General features: G+C 49.0%; 1 protein-coding gene across 3 annotated transcripts in view; it reads right to left on the bottom strand.

Annotated features, from left to right (window-relative positions):
- The window catches only part of TEP1 (telomerase associated protein 1), a gene marked incomplete at its 5' end in the record, with an annotated part of 57869 nt that overhangs the window by 716 nt on the left and 33709 nt on the right, over positions 1-23444 (bottom strand). For 2 of the 3 annotated variants that reach the window (XM_081165796.1, XM_081165798.1), the window contains 30 exons: positions 223-327; positions 1113-1219; positions 1867-1972; positions 3150-3276; positions 3387-3536; positions 3757-3869; positions 4196-4338; positions 5017-5149; positions 6055-6122; positions 6769-6895; positions 7982-8089; positions 9316-9432; positions 10004-10170; positions 11408-11620; positions 11938-12091; positions 13118-13327; positions 13915-14070; positions 14864-14963; positions 15950-16074; positions 16408-16525; positions 16642-16867; positions 17146-17260; positions 17830-17915; positions 18150-18289; positions 18603-18753; positions 19955-20087; positions 20223-20315; positions 21760-21939; positions 22081-22234; positions 22341-22531. In XM_081165796.1, the coding sequence (XP_081021922.1) occupies positions 223-327; positions 1113-1219; positions 1867-1972; positions 3150-3276; positions 3387-3536; positions 3757-3869; positions 4196-4338; positions 5017-5149; positions 6055-6122; positions 6769-6895; positions 7982-8089; positions 9316-9432; positions 10004-10170; positions 11408-11620; positions 11938-12091; positions 13118-13327; positions 13915-14070; positions 14864-14963; positions 15950-16074; positions 16408-16525; positions 16642-16867; positions 17146-17260; positions 17830-17915; positions 18150-18289; positions 18603-18753; positions 19955-20087; positions 20223-20315; positions 21760-21939; positions 22081-22234; positions 22341-22531 (4116 nt within the window). The remainder of the gene's footprint in view (positions 1-222; positions 328-1112; positions 1220-1866; positions 1973-3149; positions 3277-3386; positions 3537-3756; positions 3870-4195; positions 4339-5016; positions 5150-6054; positions 6123-6768; positions 6896-7981; positions 8090-9315; positions 9433-10003; positions 10171-11407; positions 11621-11937; positions 12092-13117; positions 13328-13914; positions 14071-14863; positions 14964-15949; positions 16075-16407; positions 16526-16641; positions 16868-17145; positions 17261-17829; positions 17916-18149; positions 18290-18602; positions 18754-19954; positions 20088-20222; positions 20316-21759; positions 21940-22080; positions 22235-22340; positions 22532-23444) is intronic. The other variant, XM_081165797.1, reaches the window with a different exon arrangement.

Raw genomic sequence — 23444 nt, 5'->3', positions numbered from 1 at the left:
GAGGTTAGGTTTGTTGAATTCATATATATAGTGCTTTATTTACATCCTGAAGCAAATTTAGTCATGTTGAAAAACAACAACACTAAGGCATAAAAGACATGATTCCCTACCGCAAAAGAATCCTGGGAATTGTAGGTTAACCATTCACAAAGCTACAATTCCCAGGACCCTTATGTAAGAAATGCCCCAGAGGGAGAGGAAGGGGAGTGTGAAGTTACTCACCAGTTTCATAGTGTTGCCATCCCAAATCTTCACATCTCGGTCATGTGATGCTGTTACAATCCTGTCTCCGAGGACATGCAGGGCTGTGATTTTGTCACTGTGAATCTAGTAACAACAGATGCAGAAGAATTTTTAAAGTCTGCTAGGGCTTAGGAAGTGCTTCCTTGGGGCCACAGGGAGAGCGAGAGAGAGATCACACTGCCTTACCCCACCCTCTCTGTGACCCTGAGGATTCAGGCCAATTAAGGAAGTCCCAGTTCTCAAGCCCCGAGAGCATTTTTAAAGTCACTTTGCATACTCACAGTCTACTATTACACTGCATTTACTAAAATGTATCTGTGCTCAAAGTGGTTCACATTTTAAAAACAAGCCAGTCTAAATGCATCATGATGAATGTATGTAACGCACTCACGGCAATTTCATCTCATTAGGAAATAGAATGTAAAGTAAGAGTCTGGTTTGGAGTCCAAATTTCAGTGGACTTTTTCACTGTTCCCCACAAGGCAGTATTTTCCTGCTCCAGCAGAACAACAAAAGTGCATCCATGCCACAAACCTAAGATCATTTTGTAAGCAACCTCTGCTCTTTTGGTTTACACTGCATAACCTTGGGCATTGTAGGTTTGTCAAGGAAGCTTAGATTTTCCTGCTAAGAGACCTAAAACGACCTTCCTTTACAAAACTGCAGTTCCCCTAGATGTGGATGCATTGCAAGTGAACTCTATGGAAGCATCTCCAAACTGGATCAGGCCCCAGAGGTAGGCAAGGGCTCAAAATCCCGGGCACGTGACTCAAAATTGCACCCGGGAGGCATCCCGCTTGCTGCTCAGGCTGATGATTCAGGCGCAGGTGGGTCTCCATTCATCTTCTCCCCCCATCCCTAGGACTTGCCTTTTTCCTCTGCCAGCCATCAGGCTTCCATTTATCCACTCTCTCCTCAGTCTGCCGGGTCTGAGTCCAGAGGCATCCTTCAGAGTCTGCGCATAATAGGAGTTTACCTGCCCCAATGGAAAAGCCAGAATTAAGAGTGCATCTCTCCCTCCAACTCTAACTCCACTCCTTTCAAATCAGCTAGAGCTCTGCTAGATCAGGCCTATAGTCCAGCATTCTGTTCTCAGAGTAGCCAACCAGGTGCCCACAAACCCATATCCAAAATCTACCACTTACGCATCCACCTTTCTAATGCAAACTGATTTCTGCTGTCTTTTACAGGGCTTTTTATATTCTGTGCTGGAGTAGCCAATAGGGTGCCTGCCAGATCTCATTTTAATACAACTTCCATGCTTGCTGAGGCCTATGGGAATTGCAGTCTGGAGTTTTGGGGGAGCGTGACCTTTGGCTACCCCTGCACCATGCCACTCTCCACCCAGTTACAACCTACAAAATTATTGCACCTCGTTGGAATCTTAGATATCAAATGTTTTAAGCCCATTAAATGTGATTTCATTCCAGAGGCAGGCCGTCAACACGGGCTCGTCTGGGGTTGCCAAGCCGGGGACGCCCCCAGAGTTTCAAGTATGTCTGCACAACATTAAGCAACAAGAAGGTTCTGAGCGCAAGAGTGACATTTTGCTTCAGCAAAAGTCTCTCTCAAAAAAATATAAAAGTGAGACTGGGATAAGCAGGAACCTGGTCTTGGCCTCACCTTTGACCTGCCGGGCAGCAGTGACCCAAACAGAGGGCCTTTTGGGTACCCATGGTATCTTCTCCAGGGCGTCTGTGTCCTCTAACTTCCCAGATTCGGTTACCCTCTAAAGGAACAAACAGAAGACGGCTCTGGTGAGGAAAGGGCAACTCAAGAAATTAGCAGGCCTCTCCTGGCAGAAGACCCACGTCCCACCTGCCTTGGGAGTTCTGAGCTGGTCAGACCAAGGGCACAACATCACAGAACAACTGAGGCAGCCGTGCCACAACGGCAACCGAGCTGCAGGATCTCCTTTTGGACTGGACAGCCTGGTGGAACAATTCCTGCAAAAACCAGGCATCACCGGAAGTACCTGGAATGAGGGTGGGTAGTGGGAAAGCTCAGGTGTGGGATGAGCAATCGGGGGAGGCCTGCAGAGCCACATTTGCCCACCCCCACCCCCAGGCCTGAGGCCTGCACACAGAGACACATATATGCTTGCTTAAAGCCACCAAAGGAGCTGCTTTCTGACCTGATACTATCCCTGGGCTCAGGGATCAGGAGACTTTGTACATAGTTTCCGCTAGGACTTGGAAAACCTGGGCTCAAGTCCCCCACATGGAGCTCCCTGGGCAAGCCCCTTGCCCCTTCCCCCTAGTTCACAGGGTTGCTGTGGGGATGAAAGGGGGGGAGAACCATGAAAGTCACCTTGGGCTCCCTTTGAGAAAAAAGTGGGATGTCAATGCAATCAGTCCACCAATAATAAGTGGGGGTTATGCAGGTAGACAGCATCTTAAAAAGCAGAGACATCACCTTGCCAACAAAGGTCCGTATTGTTAAAGCTATGGTTTTCCCAGTAGTGATGTATGGAAGGAGAGCTGGACCATAAAGAAAGCTGATCACTGAAGAATTGATGCTTTTGAATTATGGTGCTGGAGGAGACTCTTGAGAGTCCCATGGACTGCAAGAAGATCAAACCTCTCCATTCTGAAGGAAATCAGCCCTGAGTGCTCACTGGAAGGACAGATCCTGAAGCTCAGACTAATACTTTGGCCACCTCATGAGAAGAGAAGACTCCCTGGAAAAGACCCTGATGTTGGGAAAGATGGAGGGCACAAGGAGAGGGCACGACAGAGGACGAGATGGTTGGACAGTGTTCTCGAAGTTACCAGCATGAGTTTGACCCAACTGCGGGAGGCAGGAGTGCAACAACATGCAGGTAGACGCAGCCTGGCAGGCTCAGAGCTCAGCAATTGGCCAAATCCTGTGGTGATTCCCACCTGGGCCACTCAGTGGCCACTCACCATCTTGAACAAGGTCGGGCTGTGCACGGAGTCCCAGATGTGAAATATATGCCCCTCCTCCTCCTCCTCGGACACAGATATGTCAAAGCTCACGTGCTGCTGGATATCCCACACTTTGTCTGTGTATCTGAGATGGAGGTGAAGAAGATTAGCACTGGAGCCATGGAAGTAAGACTGTTCCACCACCCAGAGATGTCTTCCCCTGGCCCCTCGAGGCCCACTCTTCTCCCAACTCACGGGTTCTGCTGGAAGCTCTCAGCTCCAGGCTGCAGCACCAGCAGGTCTCCGCTGGCCATCCCTAGGACTATGGGGCCACTGGGCCTGAGCACCCCCACACAGAGCGCAGACGACTCCTCTGCTTGGCGCAGGCACTTCTTGCGGGTCAAGCTGTGCAATGGGAAAAGGGAGAAATACACACACAGAGAAGAATACAAAAAAACTCAGGATCAGCGACATGCTGTGGAGACACAGCTGTGGAGAAGCAGAGGCCTGGAGGAGCTCTCTCTTGGTTATGGGGCTGAGAGCTCCATCGTGCAGTCAGGCACTTCCAGGACAAGTGGCTCACACTGGAGACCCAGCAGTCCTGGGACGGTTTGTGCAACCTTACCTGATGGTTCCATCGCGCTGCCTGCTTATGTACCAGAGGCTGATCCCATCAGCTGCCACAAGGATGGTGTGGGTGGAAGTGAAGGCTAAGGCACTGATGCAATGCTGGCCGGCCTGGATGGTGAAAGAAGCGAAGCCACTCATGCAACGGTTTGCTATACCAAAGGGCCGTACGAAGGCCAAGGTGCATTTGGATAGCTCAGTTGATAGAGCACAAGACTCTCAATCTTGGAGCTGTGGGTTCTAGCCCCACGATGGGCAAAAGATTCCTACACCGCAGGGGGTTGGGACTGAATGACCTTCAAGAATCCATTCCAACTCTATGGCCACCAGGTGGTGGCTTCTCTCTCCAAGCCTTCTTTCCGGCACTGGAAAGGCGAGGGGTGAGGAAGCTGTGGCCCTTCAGATGATGTTGGGGAGTCCAGCGCCCTTGGGCTTACCTTCACTTTCTCCACAGCCTTGGCTTTGTGCCAGAGGACCAGGTCTCCGCGTTCCCCACCAGACGCAACGAAGTCGCCATCGGGGGACCAGGCCAAGGCCGTGACGGCACCTTGGTGAGTGGGAAGGTCTTTGGCGGCTCCTGCTGGTGAGCAAGGGGGAAAATGGCTCAGCAAGAAAATGATAAGCTGGGACCAACCAGTTTGCAGTTTTAAAACATGTATTTGGTCACATGCACACATGCAACTTCTCCCCAAGAATTCTGAGAACCGTAGTTTGTCAAGGGCACTGGGAAATGTAGCTCTGTGAGGGGGTAGTTCGCAGGATTCTTGGGATGTGTGCTTGAAATGGATGGTGTTTGTGCGACCCTAATGTGCACAGTGAGGGGAAAGGGTGGAGCCACAATGTGTCGTCGTGAGAGGTCAGCTGGAAATCTCTCCACCCTCCACTCCAAACACAGCTGGTTTAATCGTGTGGACACAAAATTCTGACAACAAATGAACACACCCAAATTGGTCATTAAACGTGGGGAAACCTGTAAGCTCAGTGGGAAAGCTTAACTGCCTTGCATGCAGAAGGCTCCTGGTTTCAATCACCAAGGAGGGCTAGGAAGAATCTGCCTGAACTTCTGGAGAGCCCAGAGCCAATCCACATAGACAATACTGAGCTAGGTGGACCAATGGCCTCCCTCGGTATATGGCAGATGGTAACGGACGCAAAGCACAAGCAACTGGGCTCCTCTGACCCAGCCAACCTTTTGGTTTGACCCACAAATGCAGGAAGAGCAGGGAGCCGTGAGCAGGGCCCGCCCCCCGATACTAACCCTTTTCCTTGGGGACGGCCCACACTCGGACTGTGTTGTCTTTGGATATTGTCAGGAAAGAGGAAGATGCTGGGGAAGCAGCAGCCCCACAGATGGCAGCGCAGTGGCCAGGGAAGACGTCAGGTTCCGCCAGCTGTGAGGAAACAGGAAACAAGTGAGCAAGGAGCTGGGAGGCAGAACAGGGCTTGGGTCTAGGTGCCAAGAGTTGCCCACGCGGGAGAGATTATTATGGTGTAGGTCCAGAGCAGACCAGGTTGGCTCCTATCCAACAAGAATTATACCTAAAAGTTGATAAGAAGACTTTAAGCCGTATGCTAACCGAGTTCTCAGTAAGTGTTCCAGCAGCTCTGAAGTTGAGCCAACTTTTGTCACTTTCCCCTCATGCGTGCCCTATTTGTGAGAGGCAGACAAGCCTAAGGTGTGCCCAAGCTGTACCTTTGAAGCACATGCCAAGCACACTTTCCCTCAGAGGATTCTGGGCCCTGTAGTTTGTTAAGGGCTGCTAGGACTTGTCCCTCTGTGAGGGGTAAACTACTGTGCCCAGACTACTGTGAAGGAAAGTGTGTGCTTGGAATGTGCTTTAAAAGGTGTATTGGGTACACAGCCTCAGAAGAGGTGATATAGGAAACATTTAAACTGCTGCTGTGGCTGGTTTGCCCAGCCTTACAAGCGCAGCCAAGAGGTTGTGGGTTGTTTTTTGGGGTGGGTGGGAATATAGCCTAACAGGTAAACGTTAAGATATTTATTAGGCAACTATGGATAACAGGCTGCCCTTAACACAAGTAACTGCAGAGTCTTTGAGTTGTCAAATCACCAGCCAAATTTCCAAGGGCATTTTTGTTTAGGGCAGCCTTTGCCAACCTGGTGCTCTCTCCAGATGTTCTGGACTACAGCTCCCATCAGACAGCACAGGGCACTGGCTAGGGGCTGGTGGGAGTTGTAGTCAAAACATCTGGAGAGAACAAGGTTGGCAAATGTTAGTTTAGTACATTAAATCTACACACACACACACACACACACATTCCCCCCATCTCTTACCTTCAGGGGCTTCCAAATTTTCACTGTGCCATCACCGCCAGCTGCAGCCAAAATAAACTCTTTTTCCCCTGTGAAAAGAAAAAAAAAAGAAATGTACTAACAGTACGCTTATGAAGGTAGGGCAGAGGGCAAAAAGCAGGTCAGCTATTCCAAGTGACAATACCCCTCACTCCGCAACTTTAAGGGCAATACTTCCCCACTTTGAAAATCTGTTTTCACATGTTTTCTTTAATTCTGGCTATTTATAAAATCATATCTGACCAATAATAAAATTATTATTATTTCCACATTCACTAAAATCTTCCTCATCTAACTGGCAAATAAAACAGCCAACTTTCTCACGGGGAGGTGACTTTGCAGGAACCAAAGATCTTCAGTCACGTAATTAAGCTAAGCTTCTTCAGAGAGGCCAAGCTGCTCAGCAACCCACAGCCCCCTGTCAGACCTTGGTATTCTTACATTACCAAGTTCAAAATCTGCTAGACAGCTCAGATCAACAGTCTTGAAAGGGCTGCTTGCAATACCTTACTTGGACAGTGAACAATTTGAGCATTCAAACTTGTACATACTCGTGTGAACCTTAACCTCATCTAAAGTAAATGCAAATATGCACATGGATTCATTTGTATCATACTGTCAAGTAACGGAGACCAGAATTTCAGAGCTCATTTCCCTTCCCCAGATTTTCAAAAAGTGGTGGCTGAAGTATCTTACGTGGATCTCTGAAGCCTGCACAGTGGTTGGCCCGGTCAGGGTGAGCCAGGAAGCGAGTCATCTCCAGCCCCTGTCGGTTCCACGCCACCAGCATCCCATCCCTGCCCACGGAGAACACATGTTCTTTCTGTCACAGGAACCAGAAAGAGTAGCAGTCAGCAAGGGATGAACCAAGGCCATGCATATTTATCCAGAGGACGACTGCAACAAGCGTTCCATGCACAGAGTTAAGGCAGGGATGGGGAACCCTGCAGGCCGCACCCCTCACTTCACTGCCCCAAGTGGTTTTGCCTGGATGGAACAGGCCCTTGCATTCTGATAGTGCTTCTTGCTTGCATGGATGGAGAAGGGGGCGTTGTGCGGGGAACATTTACATTTGTTGCTCCACCCACTTTTGCCTCTGGCCCCACTCACCACTGGCATGTGGCCCCAGGAAGCCTGCCCAGAATGGAATGTGGTACCCAGGATGAAAAAGGGGAGCCAAGGCAGGATAGGCCACAGACACAAGGTCAATAATAGAGTTGGGGAAACTAGAATGGACCTGGGAGGACCTGGGAACAGCACTGAGGTTTTTTTAATGGCATCCATAAGACACTCAAGGCCAAACTATGCAAGATGGTATCTGTACTCAGCTGGGATAGCTCAGGCCCACGCTGGACAAGAGATTCCTGCACTGACAGGGGCTGCACTAGATAAACCAGCTCCTGGTGCCTTCCAACTCTGCAATGCTCTGATTTAACCTGTACAGCAGTGTTTCTTTGTTTTTGCTTTTTAATGTAAGGATTCGCTGTGGCGGCTGGTATCTGTGGGAGATTTCCTCCCAATGCAAATATGGCATTTCCAAAAAAGGAGGGATTCTCTTCAGGAGGGGAAGAGAAGGCAACCTAGATAGGTTTTTCTCCCACCCACCGCCGTTGCTATTTGCAGCCTTCACCCACCCTGGCGCTCCCCAGAGGTTTTGGAGTACAACTCCCTCCAGCCCCACCCAGAAAAATATGCACATTAAAAGCAAACATGTCTTTAACGCGACATCTGGTTTGTCCCCTCAGGTGCCATTTCAGGCAGATGAAGAAGAGGATGTTCTGTGACTTGCCGCCTCTTCATTTTAGAATCCGCAAAGCCCAACGTAGCATGCTTTGCAGAATTCAGGAAAGCGTCTAGGGCCAAGGTAGGAAAATGAAGGACGAAGCCTCAGAAGGATTCTATTGCCTACCTCACTCATGACACTGCATACTGGGCTTTGGTGGCCCAGGAATTCCTGGAGGCGCTGGCCAGTTTTGGGATCCCAGAGGCAGACGGTGCAGTCGTTGGAGCCAGTGAGCTGTTTGGGGAACAATGCAAAGGACAGGAAGGAAGTTAGAAATGGTGGGATGTACATTAGAGGCTGCTAGATTTAGGAGACCTGTTGTGGGTGATACTCCCAACCACCTCAGTTTCCCCATTGGAAGATGACAGGAGGAATCAGATGTTCCAATTAATCAGCCGGCAAGTTATCACCAGGGTACCAAACACATCAAGGCCAGTATCAGCACCTAGCATCCTTGGGGCAGCTGCCACCCTCCCAACACCCTGACAAGGGCCCTTCACTGGTGCCTGCTCCGGGGCCTAGGGATGCCAGAGAATTCAGAGGAACGTAGAAAAGGAAGTGAACAAATGCTGCAATTCACATGTCTGCCTGTTGTCAGGAACAGAAATTAGTCAAATGGGATTCATTCACGTTGTTTGGAAGTCCACAATGGATATGTAATTGATGACTTTTTGCCATCATTTTGACACTCAAATAAATGTAAGTTACGTAAGTTATATAGACAGTTTTGTAATTTATGTTTAACAGAAGACACGTAGTGTTTAGCAGAAACCAAACGGCATCGTAATGGACAAGTATGATGAATACAGGTCAGAATTGAAATTTCTGCCTTTTCCCATCCTTTGAATCCAAATAATAAATGTCTACTATTGGCCCTGCTGGCTGCAACTAATGAGAGCTGGGAGTCCAAGACAACATAGAGGAGGGAGAAAGGTTGTTTTCTGCTGCTCCAGAGAAGCGGACACGGAGCAATGGATCCAAACTACAAGAAAGAAGATTCCACCTAAACATTAGGAAGAACTTCCTGACAGTAAGAGCTGTTCGACAGTGGAATTTGCTGCCAAGGAGTGTGGTGGAGTCTCCTTCTTTGGAGGTCTTTAAGCAGAGGCTTGACAACCATATGTCAGGAGTGCTCTGATGGTGTTTCCTGCTTGGCAGGGGGTTGGACTCGATGGCCCTTGTGGTCTCTTCCAACTCTATGATTCTATGAACCCAAAAGCAGCTTGTTAGCTTCCCTTGTGCCCAAACACAAGCTTTCCTCCCCACTCACTGCATGCAGGAGCCAACTGCATGCAGGATGAGCTACTGCAAAGAGCTGCTAGGTTAAATAGGTGGGTGACCAGACCTGCCCTTTGGGAAGGGTCGTAAACTGCCTCTGTTTGGTCCTCCATTTCTGGGATTCTTCGTGCATGAAAAGCCCACCTACCCACCCACTCCGTGCGGTGGCCGTCCAAACTCACCAACATGGGGCCTGCCCAGGCGCAGCAGGAGATCCAGTCCTGGTGGCAGAAAAGCATGGAGCGCCAGAGGGAAGGGGTCTTCTGGGAGGGGTCCCTGACATCCCAGAGAAACAAGGCCTGAAAACCGGAGCAGAACACAGTGAAAAAAATAAAATAAGAACCTACCTTTTGTTAACATTACACCAGTCTTTTGCCCTGTTCCTTACTCTGCTCCACCTCCAAAAGCAGTAATTTCCCCCCCCCCACTTTCTGCCTTTTCATATCACAGGGATGACCAACCTCTGGCTTGGAAGCCAAATGTGGCCCTCTAGGTTTTTCTATGTGGCCCTCAGGACTCTCCTCGGGCCATGCCCACTCCATATCTCTGCTCTATACCCTCCCTTGAGTATTTTTGCCTGACTGGAATGTGTGTCACTGAACTCCAACGGTGCCGCTTCCTGGACTGGATGCAGGACGGAGCAGGGTGCATGGGTACAGACACTTGCCCACTGCACAAGAGGCAAAATTCACATCTGTTGCTCTGCTCACTTCTATCTCTGGCATGTGGCCCTCAGAAAGTTGCCTCGGAGCGCATATCAACATCTATTCGGAGGTATGCTTTGCGAGGGGAAGATCAAGGAAGCTCTGTGCCACCCCTGCTGGGCCTTGCAGAAGAGCCCTGTCCTTGAGACAAGGCTGCCTTACTCACCCGGTCTTTGCCTCCCGTGGCAAGGTAGCGGCCGTCAAGGCTGAAGGCGCAGCATGTAACCCCCCCGGTGTGACCCCGGAGGACAGCAAGGGGCAGGATGTCAGCATCTGCAGCAGGATCTGTTGGTCTCAGAGTCTCTGAAAGCCACAGCTGGACAGTGAAATCCTCTAGAAAAGAGAAAAAGAATATGAGGGGGGAAATTCTGGTGAAAGAATGGTGGCCTCAGACTGAGGGATCACGAGGGGAGGCCTCCAGGCCTCTATGTCTGACCCTCGGGACTCTACTCAGTCCTCACTGACCCAGATGGAAGACAGGGCTGTGCAGCCAGTTTCTCCTTTGCCATAGACACCCCTAACAACATGGCGACTGCAGCAAGCTGCTTCTGTCTAGGTCTCTGGCCTTTGCTCTCCCCACAGACTTTGACAATGCAGGGCCCTAGTTGCTCTGATAGAAGTTGCTCCACTTTCATGACCAGCCAAGTCACTGGGCCAGCAAAGAAAGCCAACTTTTTGAAGGCCTGCTCTAGAAAGTGCGGAAGCAAGCCAGGGAGGGGCACCCATCCCTGAGGCACCAATCACTTCCTAGGCTCTGGAAAAATCTCAACACAAGCAGTTCTCGAGTAGGCTGGTATAGCCAGAATACAACAGGAGAGGGAGAGGGAGAAAAAGGAAGGAAGGAATTGGAGGAAGATAAGAAGCTCTTATCAAGAGTACAGTGGTGCCTCGCAAGACGAAATTAATTTTTTCGTCTTGCGGTTTTTTTCGTCTTGTGAAGCACGGTGTCGGAAAAGTTTTGGAAAAGCTTCAAAAATCACCAAAGTCTTCAAAAACCTCAAAAAAGGCTACCACACCGCGTGCTATGAGTTGCTCCTCGAAGTCAAGTCGCAACTGTATTAACGGTTTTAAGAAAAAGGAAACAAACTTGCAAGATGTTTCCGTCTTGCGAAGCAAGGCCATGGGAAAATCGTCTTGCAAAGCAACTCAAAAAACCAAAAACCCTTTCGTTTTGCGAGTTTTCCGTCTTGCAAGGCATTCGTCTTGCAAGGTACCACTGTATTGGGTCCATCTAAACTCAATGTAGTCCTGCATTGACTGAAAGTGGATCGCCAAGGTTTTTCAGACGGGGGGGAAAACGCAATGGGCCCACATGATAACTGGAGCCTAAGCCCAAAGCCCGCATCAGCTCTGCCTCTTACTACAAGCTTCCCTCTCTCCTTCCACTGTCATGCAGTTTGCAAGGCAAAAGAGAAGCTACTTAGGTCGTCTAATTCAACCCCTGCATTATCCAGCCCAAACTCTCCCTTCCTTTCATCCACAGCTTCTGGCTGAGGCCCTAAGGAGAGGCAAGGATGGAGAAAGGCAAGCAACGTAACGCCTCCCACCAGGGGCTTCTTCTCCAAATCACCTGACACCGACGCCACCAGCTTCTCGAAGACGGCGAGGCCCGTCACGGCTCCTTTGTGGCCTTGCAGCTTACGGAGGCAAAGGCGGCTGTACTGGGAGGTGTTTGTGACGTACAGGGACCCGTCGCTGCTGCCCCCAACCAGGTGGAGGCTGTCCAGCCAGGCCAGGCTACAGAAAGCAACCCCCGTTGCAGCAGAGTGGGTAAGTGGAGTGTCTAAGAGAGACAGAAATAAAATGGAAGAACTTGGAAGCGCTGAAGACCAGTCCTCCAGGATAGAATTGCACCTGGGTAGCAATTCTTACTGGGGAACCAAGTAAGATGGGCAGCATATACATCATCATCATTATTATTAACACCAGGAACAGCCAATATGGTGCCCTTCAGATGTTGCTGGACTGCACCTCCCATATTCCCTGACCACCGGGCTGCTCTTGCCAAGGCTGATGGGAGCGGAAATCCAACAACATATGGGAGGCCGCAGGGTTTCGTCGAGGATTCAAATGGCTTAAGGAGACAAATGCAAAACGTACGCCAAAGATGTATGAAGACTTTGAGGTCTCCCGAATGGTGCCCCACAGCCAAGCGGCTGCAGTCGGGATTGGCTGCAGTGCACAGAGCTGGGGAGGAGACTCCTGACCGCAAGGTCCTCCACAGTTGCCCCTGGTGACCTGCCCAAAGCTGGACCTGCAACTCAGAACGCACAAAGTCAGTTATGCTAGGTACAAAGACATGCACACGTCATACTGAGAAGAGATCCCTCCTGCAATGTTAACACACTCTCTCTCTCTTCAGTGGCCGCATCCACACTGTTTAAAGCACTATTATCCCATTTAAACGCTTCAGGGGTTCCTTCCAACTCTGTAATTCTGTGATTCTACAAGGTGTGACCGGAAAATTCAGTGAATGGTCACAGAAATCGGACAGCGAGAAATATTCGAATGTACATGCCTTACAGGCCTTCAATGTAGGCCCCCTCTGATACAATGCTCCATTGACAACGTCCGTAGAACTGTTGAAAGCTACTGGAGAAGTCCTCTTTTCGTACTGCTTTCAGTTCCCTTGTCAAAGCACTTTGGATGTGTGAAATGTTGGAAAATCTGTGCCCTTTCAGTGCAGATTTCAGTTTTGGGGGGAAAGAAATCTGGTGGGGCCAGATGGGGAGAATATGGAGGGTGGGACAACTCAGTAACCTCAATAATGATTTCACACAGAATATACAATTCTTCCGCCATCATTTGAACAGACAAACGCCGATCCCACATCAGTAACTCATGAACTCTGTCGACGTTTGCCGACGTTCTGCTTGTCGACAGTCTGCCAGACCGGGGGTCATCTTCGATGGTTTGCCGCCCTTCACAGAAATGCTTAAACCACTCACACACTGCCTTTCAAGTTACAGCTTCATCTCCATGCACAATTGTGAACATTTTGTGGGTTTCCAATGCTGAATGTACGTTTGAATATTTCTCGCTGTCCGATTTCTGTGACCATTCACCGAACTTTCCAGTCACACCTTGTATGAACAGTCATAGCTTCCCTGCTGCCCTCCTGAAGTATCCTGAGAACTGTAGTTTGTTAAGAGTGACCACGCCATGGAGCTACAATTCCCAAGATTCTGGAAAGGATACACCCAACTCTCCATATACTTCTTCCCAACATTCCACCCATTCCCAATCAATACAATATTATTATTATTAGTAATAATACCACCTTGCAATCTTCTCCTGCTGTGAGCAGTTCGCCCCCTGGGAGGAACAGAGCAATGGAGACACAACCCGAGTGACTTGAGAATGTTTTCAAGACAACAGCCTCCTGCCACGACCAGAGATGGACAGATCCCATCAGGGTTCCTGCTGCCAAAACATTTCCGGCCGAGGAGAAGGAAATGGAATGGATGGAGGCATCATGGCCTTTCAGCACCTGTAAGGGGAAACAGGAGTCAAAAAAGCTGCTCCGTTCTGTAGGAGGTGCATCAAGATGGGGAACCTGTGACTCAGCAGATGTGGCTGGAGTGCAACTCTCATCGGCCCCTTCTGCCAGCAGAGGCAATCAGGGGAGTTGTGGTTGTCAGAAGTGAAACAGCAGGGATGTTTCAATTTGTAACTTAAAGGTTAATTCTGTTATCAGTAAGACAGCTAACCAGGTACAGAGGAGGCTTAGCAGAGTGGCATGATTTCTAGTGAGGTAGCACATGCTCTGATTGGCTGTGTAGTTCTGAGAGAGTTTTCCCCTGTATATTTGGCTGAATGTCTCCCTATTTTCTGTTTCTCAAATTATATGCTGCTTTGTTCATTTTCCTCAATCAAGTGTTATCAGGACTTTTCTCTCCAGACTCCAGCTGTGTTATTTAAATGACTTTGCAAATAGGAGTTCTGCAACATCTGAAGATCACAGATTCTCCCATCTCTGAAATACACTAAATCTGAAAGCTGCCTCTGTTTTCATTGTCTTGATCTCTTTAACCCACCCCTAACCAACAATATTTAGAATATTTCCCCCTTCCTCACCGAGGTCACACTCATCTCATTAGCATCCAGGACGGTGACAGTTCTGTCCCACCCTCCGGTAGCGACCAATTGACCTTCGGGGTGAAAGGCCACACAGTTCAAAGGACACAAGCAGTCTCGTTCATGTGTCAGCTGACCATGAGTAGATTCCCAGAGCTGAAAAAGAAAATTACAAACAAGCGCTATTGCTACTGCATCCTAAAAGGATTCCTCCCCTATTAAAAAATAAAAGTGTCACTATTGCCAATCCATAATTTTTCCCCGTTCCCTTAAGGAAGCGTTCTGTAATTACTTGCACATGAAAGAATTTGCCCCCCCCCCATACCTTGATAATGCAAGTAAACTGCTGGCAGAGCTATAATCCCCAGAGTGGTTTATCAATCAATCCACCTTCCCAGGGGATTCTGGAAATTGTAGCTCTGTGAGGTGTACAGTGGTGCCTCGCAAGACAAAATTAATCCGTTCCGCGAGTCTCTTCGTCTAGCGGTTTTTTCGTCTTGCGAAGCAACCCTATTAGCGGCTTAGCGGATTAGCGCTTATTAGCGGTTTAGCGGCTATTAAAGGCTTAGCGGCTTAGTGGCTAAAAGGCTATTAGTGGCTTAGTGGCTTAGAAAAAGGGCGGGGAGCGAAAAAAATCGCAAGACTCGCAAGCCTTTTTCGTTTTGCGAAGCAAGCCCATAGGGAAATTCGTCTTGCGAAGCGCATCGAAAAACGGAAAACCCTTTCGTCTAGCGGGTTTTTCGTCTTGCGAGGCATTCGTCTTGCGGGGCACCACTGTATAGGGGTCTCCTAACAACTCTCAGCACTCTTAAACTACAGTTTCCAGAATTCTTCAACTTTTCAAACCAGTGCTCTAGCATGTGGCCTTTCCTTGTCAAAATGGCCGTCATCCCCCTCAAAGCTGGGACAGAAACAAGTTGGAAAGAAAAGTTTGGAAGAGAGCAAATACCTTGAGGTGGCCATCCAGGGAGACAGTCGCAAGCAGCTTGCAGCCAGCGTTGGTGCAGCAATCCGTGATCTGGGTCTTATGGGCATCTGTGCCCATGAGCCTAAGCGCCCCGCGAGCAAAACGAAAAGAAGAACATGTCACTTAAAGCTGGCACCCAGCCGAGCTAGTCAAGCAATATTAAGCAAGAAGCAGGATGGAAGATACTGGAAAAATTAAGAATTAGCAAATTAGCTACAGCAGCCATTTTGGATTCGATTATCCTCAGGTCTTGCTTGCAAACTTCCCAGAGCCATGCAACTATTTGGTCAATGTGGAGAACAGGATGCTGGACTCGGCCTGACCCAGGAATGCTCTCCTCAAAATTTCTATCCCACTCTAATGAATGAATAAATAAAAATAAATACATTTTAAACAGCCTCAGCTGCTCCTGAAGGAGCATCTCCACCCCCATTGTTCAGCCTGGACACTGAGGTCCAGCTCCGAGGGCCTTCCGGCAGTTCCCTCACTGCAAGAAGTGAGGTTACAGGGAACCAGGCAGAGGGCCTTCTCGGTAATGGTGCCCACCTTGTGGAACGCCCTCCCACCAGATGTCAAGGAAATAGACACCTCAAGGCAGTCCTGTTTAGGGAAGTTTTTAATGTTTGATGTCTTATGTTTTTAATATTCTGTTGGGAGCTGCCCAGAGTGGCTGGGGAAACCCAGCCTGATGGGCGGGGTATAAATAATCTATTAATATTATTATTTTTCTCAACATCAAATCCTTGGGTGACCAGGAATGTTTTTAAACACCACCTGGATGTTGATAACGGAAAGAAAAACACACGTCACGAGGGAAGAAACTTGCAACGTACGTTGTTCCTGGGTCTGCCATTAATTGGCACGTGGACTGCCAGATCCTTGCCAGGAACATCTAAATCTGCGTGCCCTGCCTGCCGTCCCAGCACTACAGATCCATGGGAGACATTTCCCTCTGGCCAACCTCATGTCAGACCATCGCTGCTCATTTTGCCTCACAGGTAAACAACGAACAGCTATCACCATCTGTGCTATGGAGCCGTCTCAGACCACCATTTTGGACAGGCTTACCTGCACCCTTCCCTCAGGCTCCACAGCTCCAAGCGTCCATTGAAGGCCCCAAGGCAGACCGTTACCTCCGACAGGAACTCACAGGCTGAGATCCCATCACAAGCACTCAGCAAGGACTTCAGTTCCTAGGTATTTGGGGAAGGGATGTGGGGCACATCAGAACTTCAGAACAGTCTTTGTAAACCATCACACACACACACACACACACACACACACACACACACACACGTCAATCAAGCTCCTGGGCTCACAGGTAGAAGATGCAGAAGGTCCCAGCATTCCCTGGCTGGGAATGCCACTGTCTGAAGCCCTGAATAACTGCAGCCCATCAAGTGCAGACAAGGTGGACCAGTAGTTTTTAGGTTCTCCGCAAAGCGGCAATTTAGGCCTGGCAGTTACTTGGTGCGTGTTATGTGAGGGGGTGCTATTAAGTGGGACACATCAAACCAGGTTTTTACCTGCCCAGTCTCTACATCCAGGAGGTGCAGGATTCCATCAGCAGTGCCCACAGCAGCCAGCTTTCCAGAAGGGGCAATGGAGACACAAGAAGGAGTGGCAGGCAGGCTCAGGACAAGGCTGTTGGGCAACAGAGGTGGGGGGCGGGAGAGTGTGAGAAGGAGAATCCAAACAAGATCCGTGAGTCTTACAGAAAAAGGAAAAGATGAAATACAGCAAATACTTTGCAGAATTACCTGTTTGTCTTCTGAGCTTCCTGGGGCTTGTTAGCCCATTTCAGGATAGGCCTCCCGTTTTCAATGAGCTCATTCATAGCCTGAACACACAGCAACAAGCCGTGCGGTTCATTGGCTGCCTGCTGCAGAAGCAGCAGAGGATTCTGGGAAAGCAGCCTCATGTTTCTTTGCAGGAAGGCCCGGAAGGTCCTCACAGTCTCATCGACCTCCAAGTCAGACGCAGTCTCTGAAAAGGCCAAAGAATCCTTTTACAACGGAGGCGGACTGGATGAATTCAAATCTCAGTATGCCCATCTGACCTGAAACGACCCTTCGCATTTCCGCAGTGCTGCCTTACATTTTGGCCCAGCCCAGGAGCAGCTTTGCCAATACCCAGCCTGCAAATTTCTCATCTCGGTCAGGAAGAGAGCAGCTTAATCTCCAAACCTCTAATCCAACAGGGGACAATGGCACGTTATGAACTGCTACCCCCATTCCAGCCACTAGGGGGCATCAGTGGCTCACCATAGAGTGCGTAGGCCTCAGAGAGGCTGTGGAGGAGACCCAGCCGGACGTGAGCGCTCACAAAGCTCAGGTCCGTCAGCAGAGAACCCAGCACTTCAAAGTTTTCACTTTGGGCCTAATGGACGAGAGAGTTGTGGTTTAAGAAGGCATCTGCAGAGCTCACAAATTTACTTGACAGTTCTAGGCACTAAGCTAATAATAACTGCATTTAAAAAGACAGGGTAACTGGAATAGGTAGGTTGAGGATCGAAATTCCTTCCACAATGGAGAGCGATTATTGCTTTTAAAGGGTTTATGTTGCCGCACACCACTCTCAGGTTTTGCAAGAGGGTGGCATACAAATAATTTTGATAAATAAACGGGAGGATGTTCATTTCGCTGAAGGATACAGTTCAGATCCACACCTCCATGCAACAGCTCTATTCTCAAGTCTCTCCACCCCCCCCCCAATCTTGAGATCTACAGTTGCAATCAAAATTATTCAACTCCCATTGCAAATCAGGTTTATTATCAATATTTACAGATTTGGAGCTGTTTGCAATGAGCAAATCAAACAAAAGCATCAATGAAGCTTCCCTAAATTCAGCTGAAAATGCAACTTATACTGGCTTCTCCAGTATCAATATTATTCAACATGGCCTCCTAGTTCCCCAGTCGTCAATGGCTAGCAGAGTCGTCACTTACCATGTGATAGGGAAGGGCCATCAAGGCCTCTGCCTCACAGCTCTGGTTCCAGGAATTGTCCAAGCCTACCAGTTTCCACCAATGAGCTGTAAGAAAAAAGAGATCCGAGACAACTTCTCTGTTAGCGCCCACTACAGGCCACTTGGCTGAACTGCAACACCCCTTGCTGACCTATTGAGCCGGCTGCCACCTAGAGATTGGTTGGAGTTCTACCAAGGTCTGCTGAAAGGTGGCACATTTCAACCCGCTGATTAAAAAAGAAAGAAAAAAGCAGCCAAAGACCAAGAATTCCATAGTACCAAAAAGGTGAGAAGGGTTACCTGCCAAGAGCATATGAGCTGTGTAGTCCAAGCCTGAATTCTTCAGATAGCGCCGTTCTACTGCCTTCCTCAAGGGGGCGCTGGAGAGATGCAGCCGAGAGCCTGAAGGCCCTGAGGGGGAGCCACATGCCCCAAGCAAGCTGTGGGGTGACAGCAGAGAGTGATAAACCCAGTGCTCCCCAAAAACAGAGCTCTCAAAAACTACCTAAATGTGCTTGGATAGTATTCTCCACCCAGGGCCAAGGATGGGAGCCCGAGTCTCAACTCCCCAATGACAGGAATAATAATAGTAATAATAGTAATAGTAATAATAATAATAATAATAATAATAATAATAATAATAATAAATTATTGATGATGATTATTATTTATACCCCATCCCTCAAAGAAGCATCCATTTCTCAAAAATATTCTCCAAAAGATTATTCTGGGGAATTTAATATCACTACTCACCCCCTCAGGCTCCGCAGGAAGTCAAAGAAGGGGGCCATGGGATGGCTCCTGGCTTGTCTTTCGACACAGATGGCATGTTCCATGGTGAAGTCAGTCCCATTCAGGTCCTTCAAGTCAGCAAGGATGGTGTAGAGATCTCGCTCCATGAGACCTGCAGAGGGTCACGACCACAGTAATCTATCTAAGAGTAGGCCCAGGGGCGGGGGAATCTGCGCCCTCCAGGCCTATGATTCCCAGCGTCCCCCAACAATTGGCCTGATCTAGATCAAGTGCCACTGGAACCTGAACAGCTCAGTTGGTTAAAGTATGGTGCTGGTAATGCCAAGGTTGCAAGTTCGATCCCTGTATGAGACAGCTGCATATTCCTGCATTGCTTGGGGTCGCACTAGGTGACTCTCAAAGTCCCTTCTCAACTCTAGAATTCTATGACATTGTATCCGAGCCTCAAAAAAACCAGCATTTTTTAGTTAGTGGTTATAAGAAGGAAGCTCAGCCTGCCCCTTACCCATCAGTGAGAGACACAGCTGTAGGAGGGACCAGGCTTCCCCCCTCTCTGACAGAAGGAACACTCCCATGATAATAATAATTTATTATTTATACCCTGCCCATCTGGCTGGGCTTCCCCAGCTACTCTGGGCGGCTTCCAACAAAATATTAAAATACCGTAATACATCAAACATTAAAAGCTTCCCTAAACAAGGCTGCCTTCAGATGTCTTCTAAAAGTCTGGTAGTTGTTTTTCTCTTTGATATCTGGTGGGAGGGCTTCTCTGAGGGCCTTCTGGCGGTTCCCTCACTGTGAGAAGTGAAGTTACAGGGAACCAGGCAGAGGGCCTTCTCGGTAGTGGCACCCGCCCTGTGGAACGCCCTCCCATCAGATGTTGAGGAGACAAAAAACTATGCAACCTTTAGAAGAGATCTAAAGGCAGCCCTGTATCAGGAAGTTTTTTACGTTAGAGGTTTTATTATTATTATTTTGCATTGGAAGCTGTCCAGAATGGCTGGGACAACCCAGCCAAATGATGGCGAGAGTGAATCCATTGCTGAAGTCTGGAGGGGCACTCTTGTGCTATAGTGCAACAGAAAAACAATAACCCACCGCCTCCCCTGTCACATCTGTGGTATTTGAAAAGTTGGAAGGATTTCAGATTGGAAACAAAGCAGTGCGTCTTCCCTGAAATATTTACAGGTAGCAGAATTATCGAAAGCAGACAATTGCCCAGAGACCATCACAAACAGAAATAATCACAAATGGCAGCATGGGAAGGATATTTGGTGTGGCCCTCACAGGCCCAATAGCCTCTGGTCTGTGCGCAATGTCACCATTAAATTTCCCCCTCGCGTGGGACTTACCATCTCTGCTGGCCCAGAGACACACGAGGGCAACAGAAACCATCTCCTCCCCATGATCTTGCTCCAGGCAGCCTAGCAGATGCTGCAGCAGCAAAGGAAGTGACACAGGCAGTTTCTGGATCCTCTCCGAGAGCTTGTGGATAAGGGGGGGAGGAAGGAGAAGAAACAGATGGTCCAACAGTGCAGAAAGACCCCTGAGGTCTGGAGCCATGCGATGCCTCATTGTTCCTCCTCCCCAACCCACAATCCGTCTCAACAGCTGCCTCACCTTCTCATACAGGGCAAAGAGTCGCAGGTCCTGAGTCAGTAGGGTCAGGTACAAAGGTTGCCGGGAGCCTCGCTTTAGGAGCACCAGCCGCATCTGTAGGGAAACAGGCGGAATCAAGAGTCTCAAAGCATCCTCTACCCGGGCGACCTCAGGCTACAGCGCCCACAAAAGCAGCTCCCCAAGCCTTTCTATTTATCCCTTGGGGCCTTCACCAGCCCCTCTGGGTGTTTTTGCCTAGCTAAAATGTGTGCTTCAACTCCAGTACAGTGGTGCCTCACAAGACGAAATTAATCCGTTCCGCGAGTCTTTTCGTCTAGCGTTTTTTTCGTCTTGCGAAGCAACCCTATTAGCGGTTTAGCGGCTATTAACGGCTTAGCGGCTATTAAAGGATTAGCGGCTAAAAGGCTATTAGCGGCTTAGCGGCTTAGAAAAAGGGGGGGAGCGGAAAAAAATCGGAACACTTGCAAGACGTTTTCGTCTTGCAAAGCAAGCCCATAGGGAAAATCGTCTTGCGAAGCAGCTCAAAAACGGAAAACCCTTTCGTCTAGCGGGTTTTCCGTCTTGCGAGGCATTCGTCTTGCGGGGCACCACTGTAATGTCCTTTGTTTGCCTACAGAAAGGAACGTGTGATTGTGTGAATGAACCAGCCTACTATACAACATGTAAAATTTACATCTGTTGCTCCGCCCACTTTCCCCGCCCACAGTGGCATGTGGGCCCCCGGGAGACTGTCCAGGTAGTGATGCGGCCCTTGAATCTAAAAAAGGCTCCCCATTTACATTCCAGTCACTGGAGTATTGATCATTGGAGGGGGAAAGGGGAGAAGCACGGGCACAACATTTTAGTACGTTCTACCCCAACTGTCCCTCCAGGGAGCCCCCTTTTATCCTCGCAACCATCCGCGTGAGGTAGGTTAGGCCAAGGAGAGACAGTGGCTGGCCCCAACGTCACCCAGAGAGTTACATGGCAGGGTCGGGATTTGAATCCAGGACCCAGTAGTTCTCCAGGCACTACTAGGCCATCCTCTGGCTCTGAATAGCCCAGGAAAACCACTCCTTTTCTTTCCTGCTTCTTTCTCAATAATCAGGAAGAAACACAGGTGGAGCAACAAGCAAAGACCAACCACTTCACAGCTGATCTTGAACCTGCACTGGGATATAGGTGGTGCTCAAGAGTCAACACGGTGTAACGAGTGAAATTCTGCATGTGCTTTACCCATGTTACATGGGGGAAAGCAGTAAGTACTAAATTTTCATTAGAACAGCATCCTTCCTTCTCTTTAACCCCAACACATGCATTTCTTTCCAAAATCATACCAGGAATTGCCCACATGTTTTCAGTTCCATGAGGACTAGTAACTTAAGCAAAAGGAAAAGGCTGAACAGCCCTGGACATGGGATCCTACAACTGTTATTTAAATCCCACACTTGTGCAGAACAGTCCAGGTCCCAGAACTTACACAGCTTACTTATAGCTTTCCAGACCACACCATCAAATAATTCAACCCCCAAACACAACATTTTATTTTTCCATTTACTTGGTTGTTGAAAGCCGACTCCTCCAACTTTTTGCCATACAAGGCCAGGTCTTTGCGGACCATGGCAACTCGGTCAGGGGGGTCCAGAGGTCCAAGGGGGACGGAGAAGGCATCCTTCCGCCGCTTGAGAGACCCAAGGAGTACAGATTCCTCAGAGACGCTGAGGACAAGGCTGACTCGCTGCAGGGAGAGTCAGACAAAAGACAGAAGGTTCATGCAAAGAGCAGGTGCAAGGGAACTTTGGGCCATCATCTGTATGTGGCTGGTGGGAAAGGATGCACACTATATTCATACACAGGTAAGGGTAGCTATAAAGCTCACCTGGGGCAGCTCCTCAGGCAGCCAATCAGAAACCAGCTGCCCACCGGCCGTGTAGGTAAGGTCAGCGCCATCCACCAAAACCACAAGAGATTGGCGTCGCTTCAAAGACAGGGCCACAGAATGGAGGAGGGAGTCAAACTGGCCAACCAGCCCCCTGAAAGGAAACAGAGCAGCCCTCTTATTCCCTTACGCAGAAGCTTGCAGGTGAAGCAACATCAGCCCTGATAAACCAGGCTCCTCAAAATGGCCGCCATGCTAACCTGTAGCTTTTGGGTGGGGCTGGAGGATGCGCCAGCAATTCCCTCAGCTGGGCACACAGGTGGCCCAACACTACCTGGGCTTCGGCCTGATCGGGCCGAGCTTGGGTGAAGTGGGTCACGACGTGGTAACTGGGAGCAGGGTCTTCTTTCTGCAGTGGGGTCTTCGCTCTGAGCACCTGGGAAAGGGCCGCCTGAGGTAAAAGGAAGACAGCAGAAGAGGAGGATTCAGCAACAGGTCTGAGCTGAGCCAAATCAGGCCTGGCCAGTGTCGACCGCATAACTCATTCTCCTAGCTTTTATTCCCTGCTAATATTGACAAACAGCAGTGTCTTGCAGTAAATGAAAAGGAACCACGCAGAGTGTCAAAGATCTACAGTAAAAGGAAAACTTTACTGAGGCAACAACTTCATTCCATACAATGCACAAGCAGAGTAAGAGAGCAAAGAGATAAAGCAGCTCGCTGAGCCCAGAAATTTATCTCTCTTGGCTCCACATGACCCTGAGTTAGTCAAAACAATATGAACCTTCCAGAGTCTTCCAGTACATTCCAGAAACTTCCAGTATTTTCTAGTAGTTTCTGCCCTCAAATACCTTAGTCATGACAAATATGTGCTTTCCGTGGGTTGAGGAAGTCACTATTCCCTCAGCTCTCAGGTTTATTAATTCCTTCAAGCAGCTCAGTGTGATAAACATGGGTTTTCCCCTCCCTAGTTTATCCTCACAACAACCCTGTGAGGTAGATGTTAGGCCAAAAGAGAAGAGGGAGACTGACCCAAAGTCAATCCAGTGAACTCTCAGGGCCAAGTGCAAGATTTGAACTCTGGTCTGTGAGGTCCTAGTCCAACCCTCTTAAACACTGACCCTCTTTTGATGAAAGCTTTACTGCTGCTTGAAAAGAGTGGCAGAGCTGTAAAGCCCAGCAGCAATTAACATTCTCCACTGCAAGCATCCCAGTGGAATGATCCTGCAAATAGCATGCTGTCATTCCCAGGGACAATGTCAGTAAACAAAAATTTAATTTAATTTAAAAGGTAGCTAACCACACCCACAGGTTCTAGCCAGCCATTCCGTTCCAGTTCCTCTATCAACCCAGTCTCCACTCCA

The sequence above is a fragment of the Podarcis bocagei genome, assembly GCF_964188305.1.
Source record: "Podarcis bocagei genome assembly, chromosome: 13".
Taxonomy (NCBI): Eukaryota; Metazoa; Chordata; class Lepidosauria; order Squamata; family Lacertidae; genus Podarcis; species Podarcis bocagei.
Note: the sequence above shows the minus strand (reverse complement) of the source record. Positions and strands in the feature narration are given on the sequence as shown.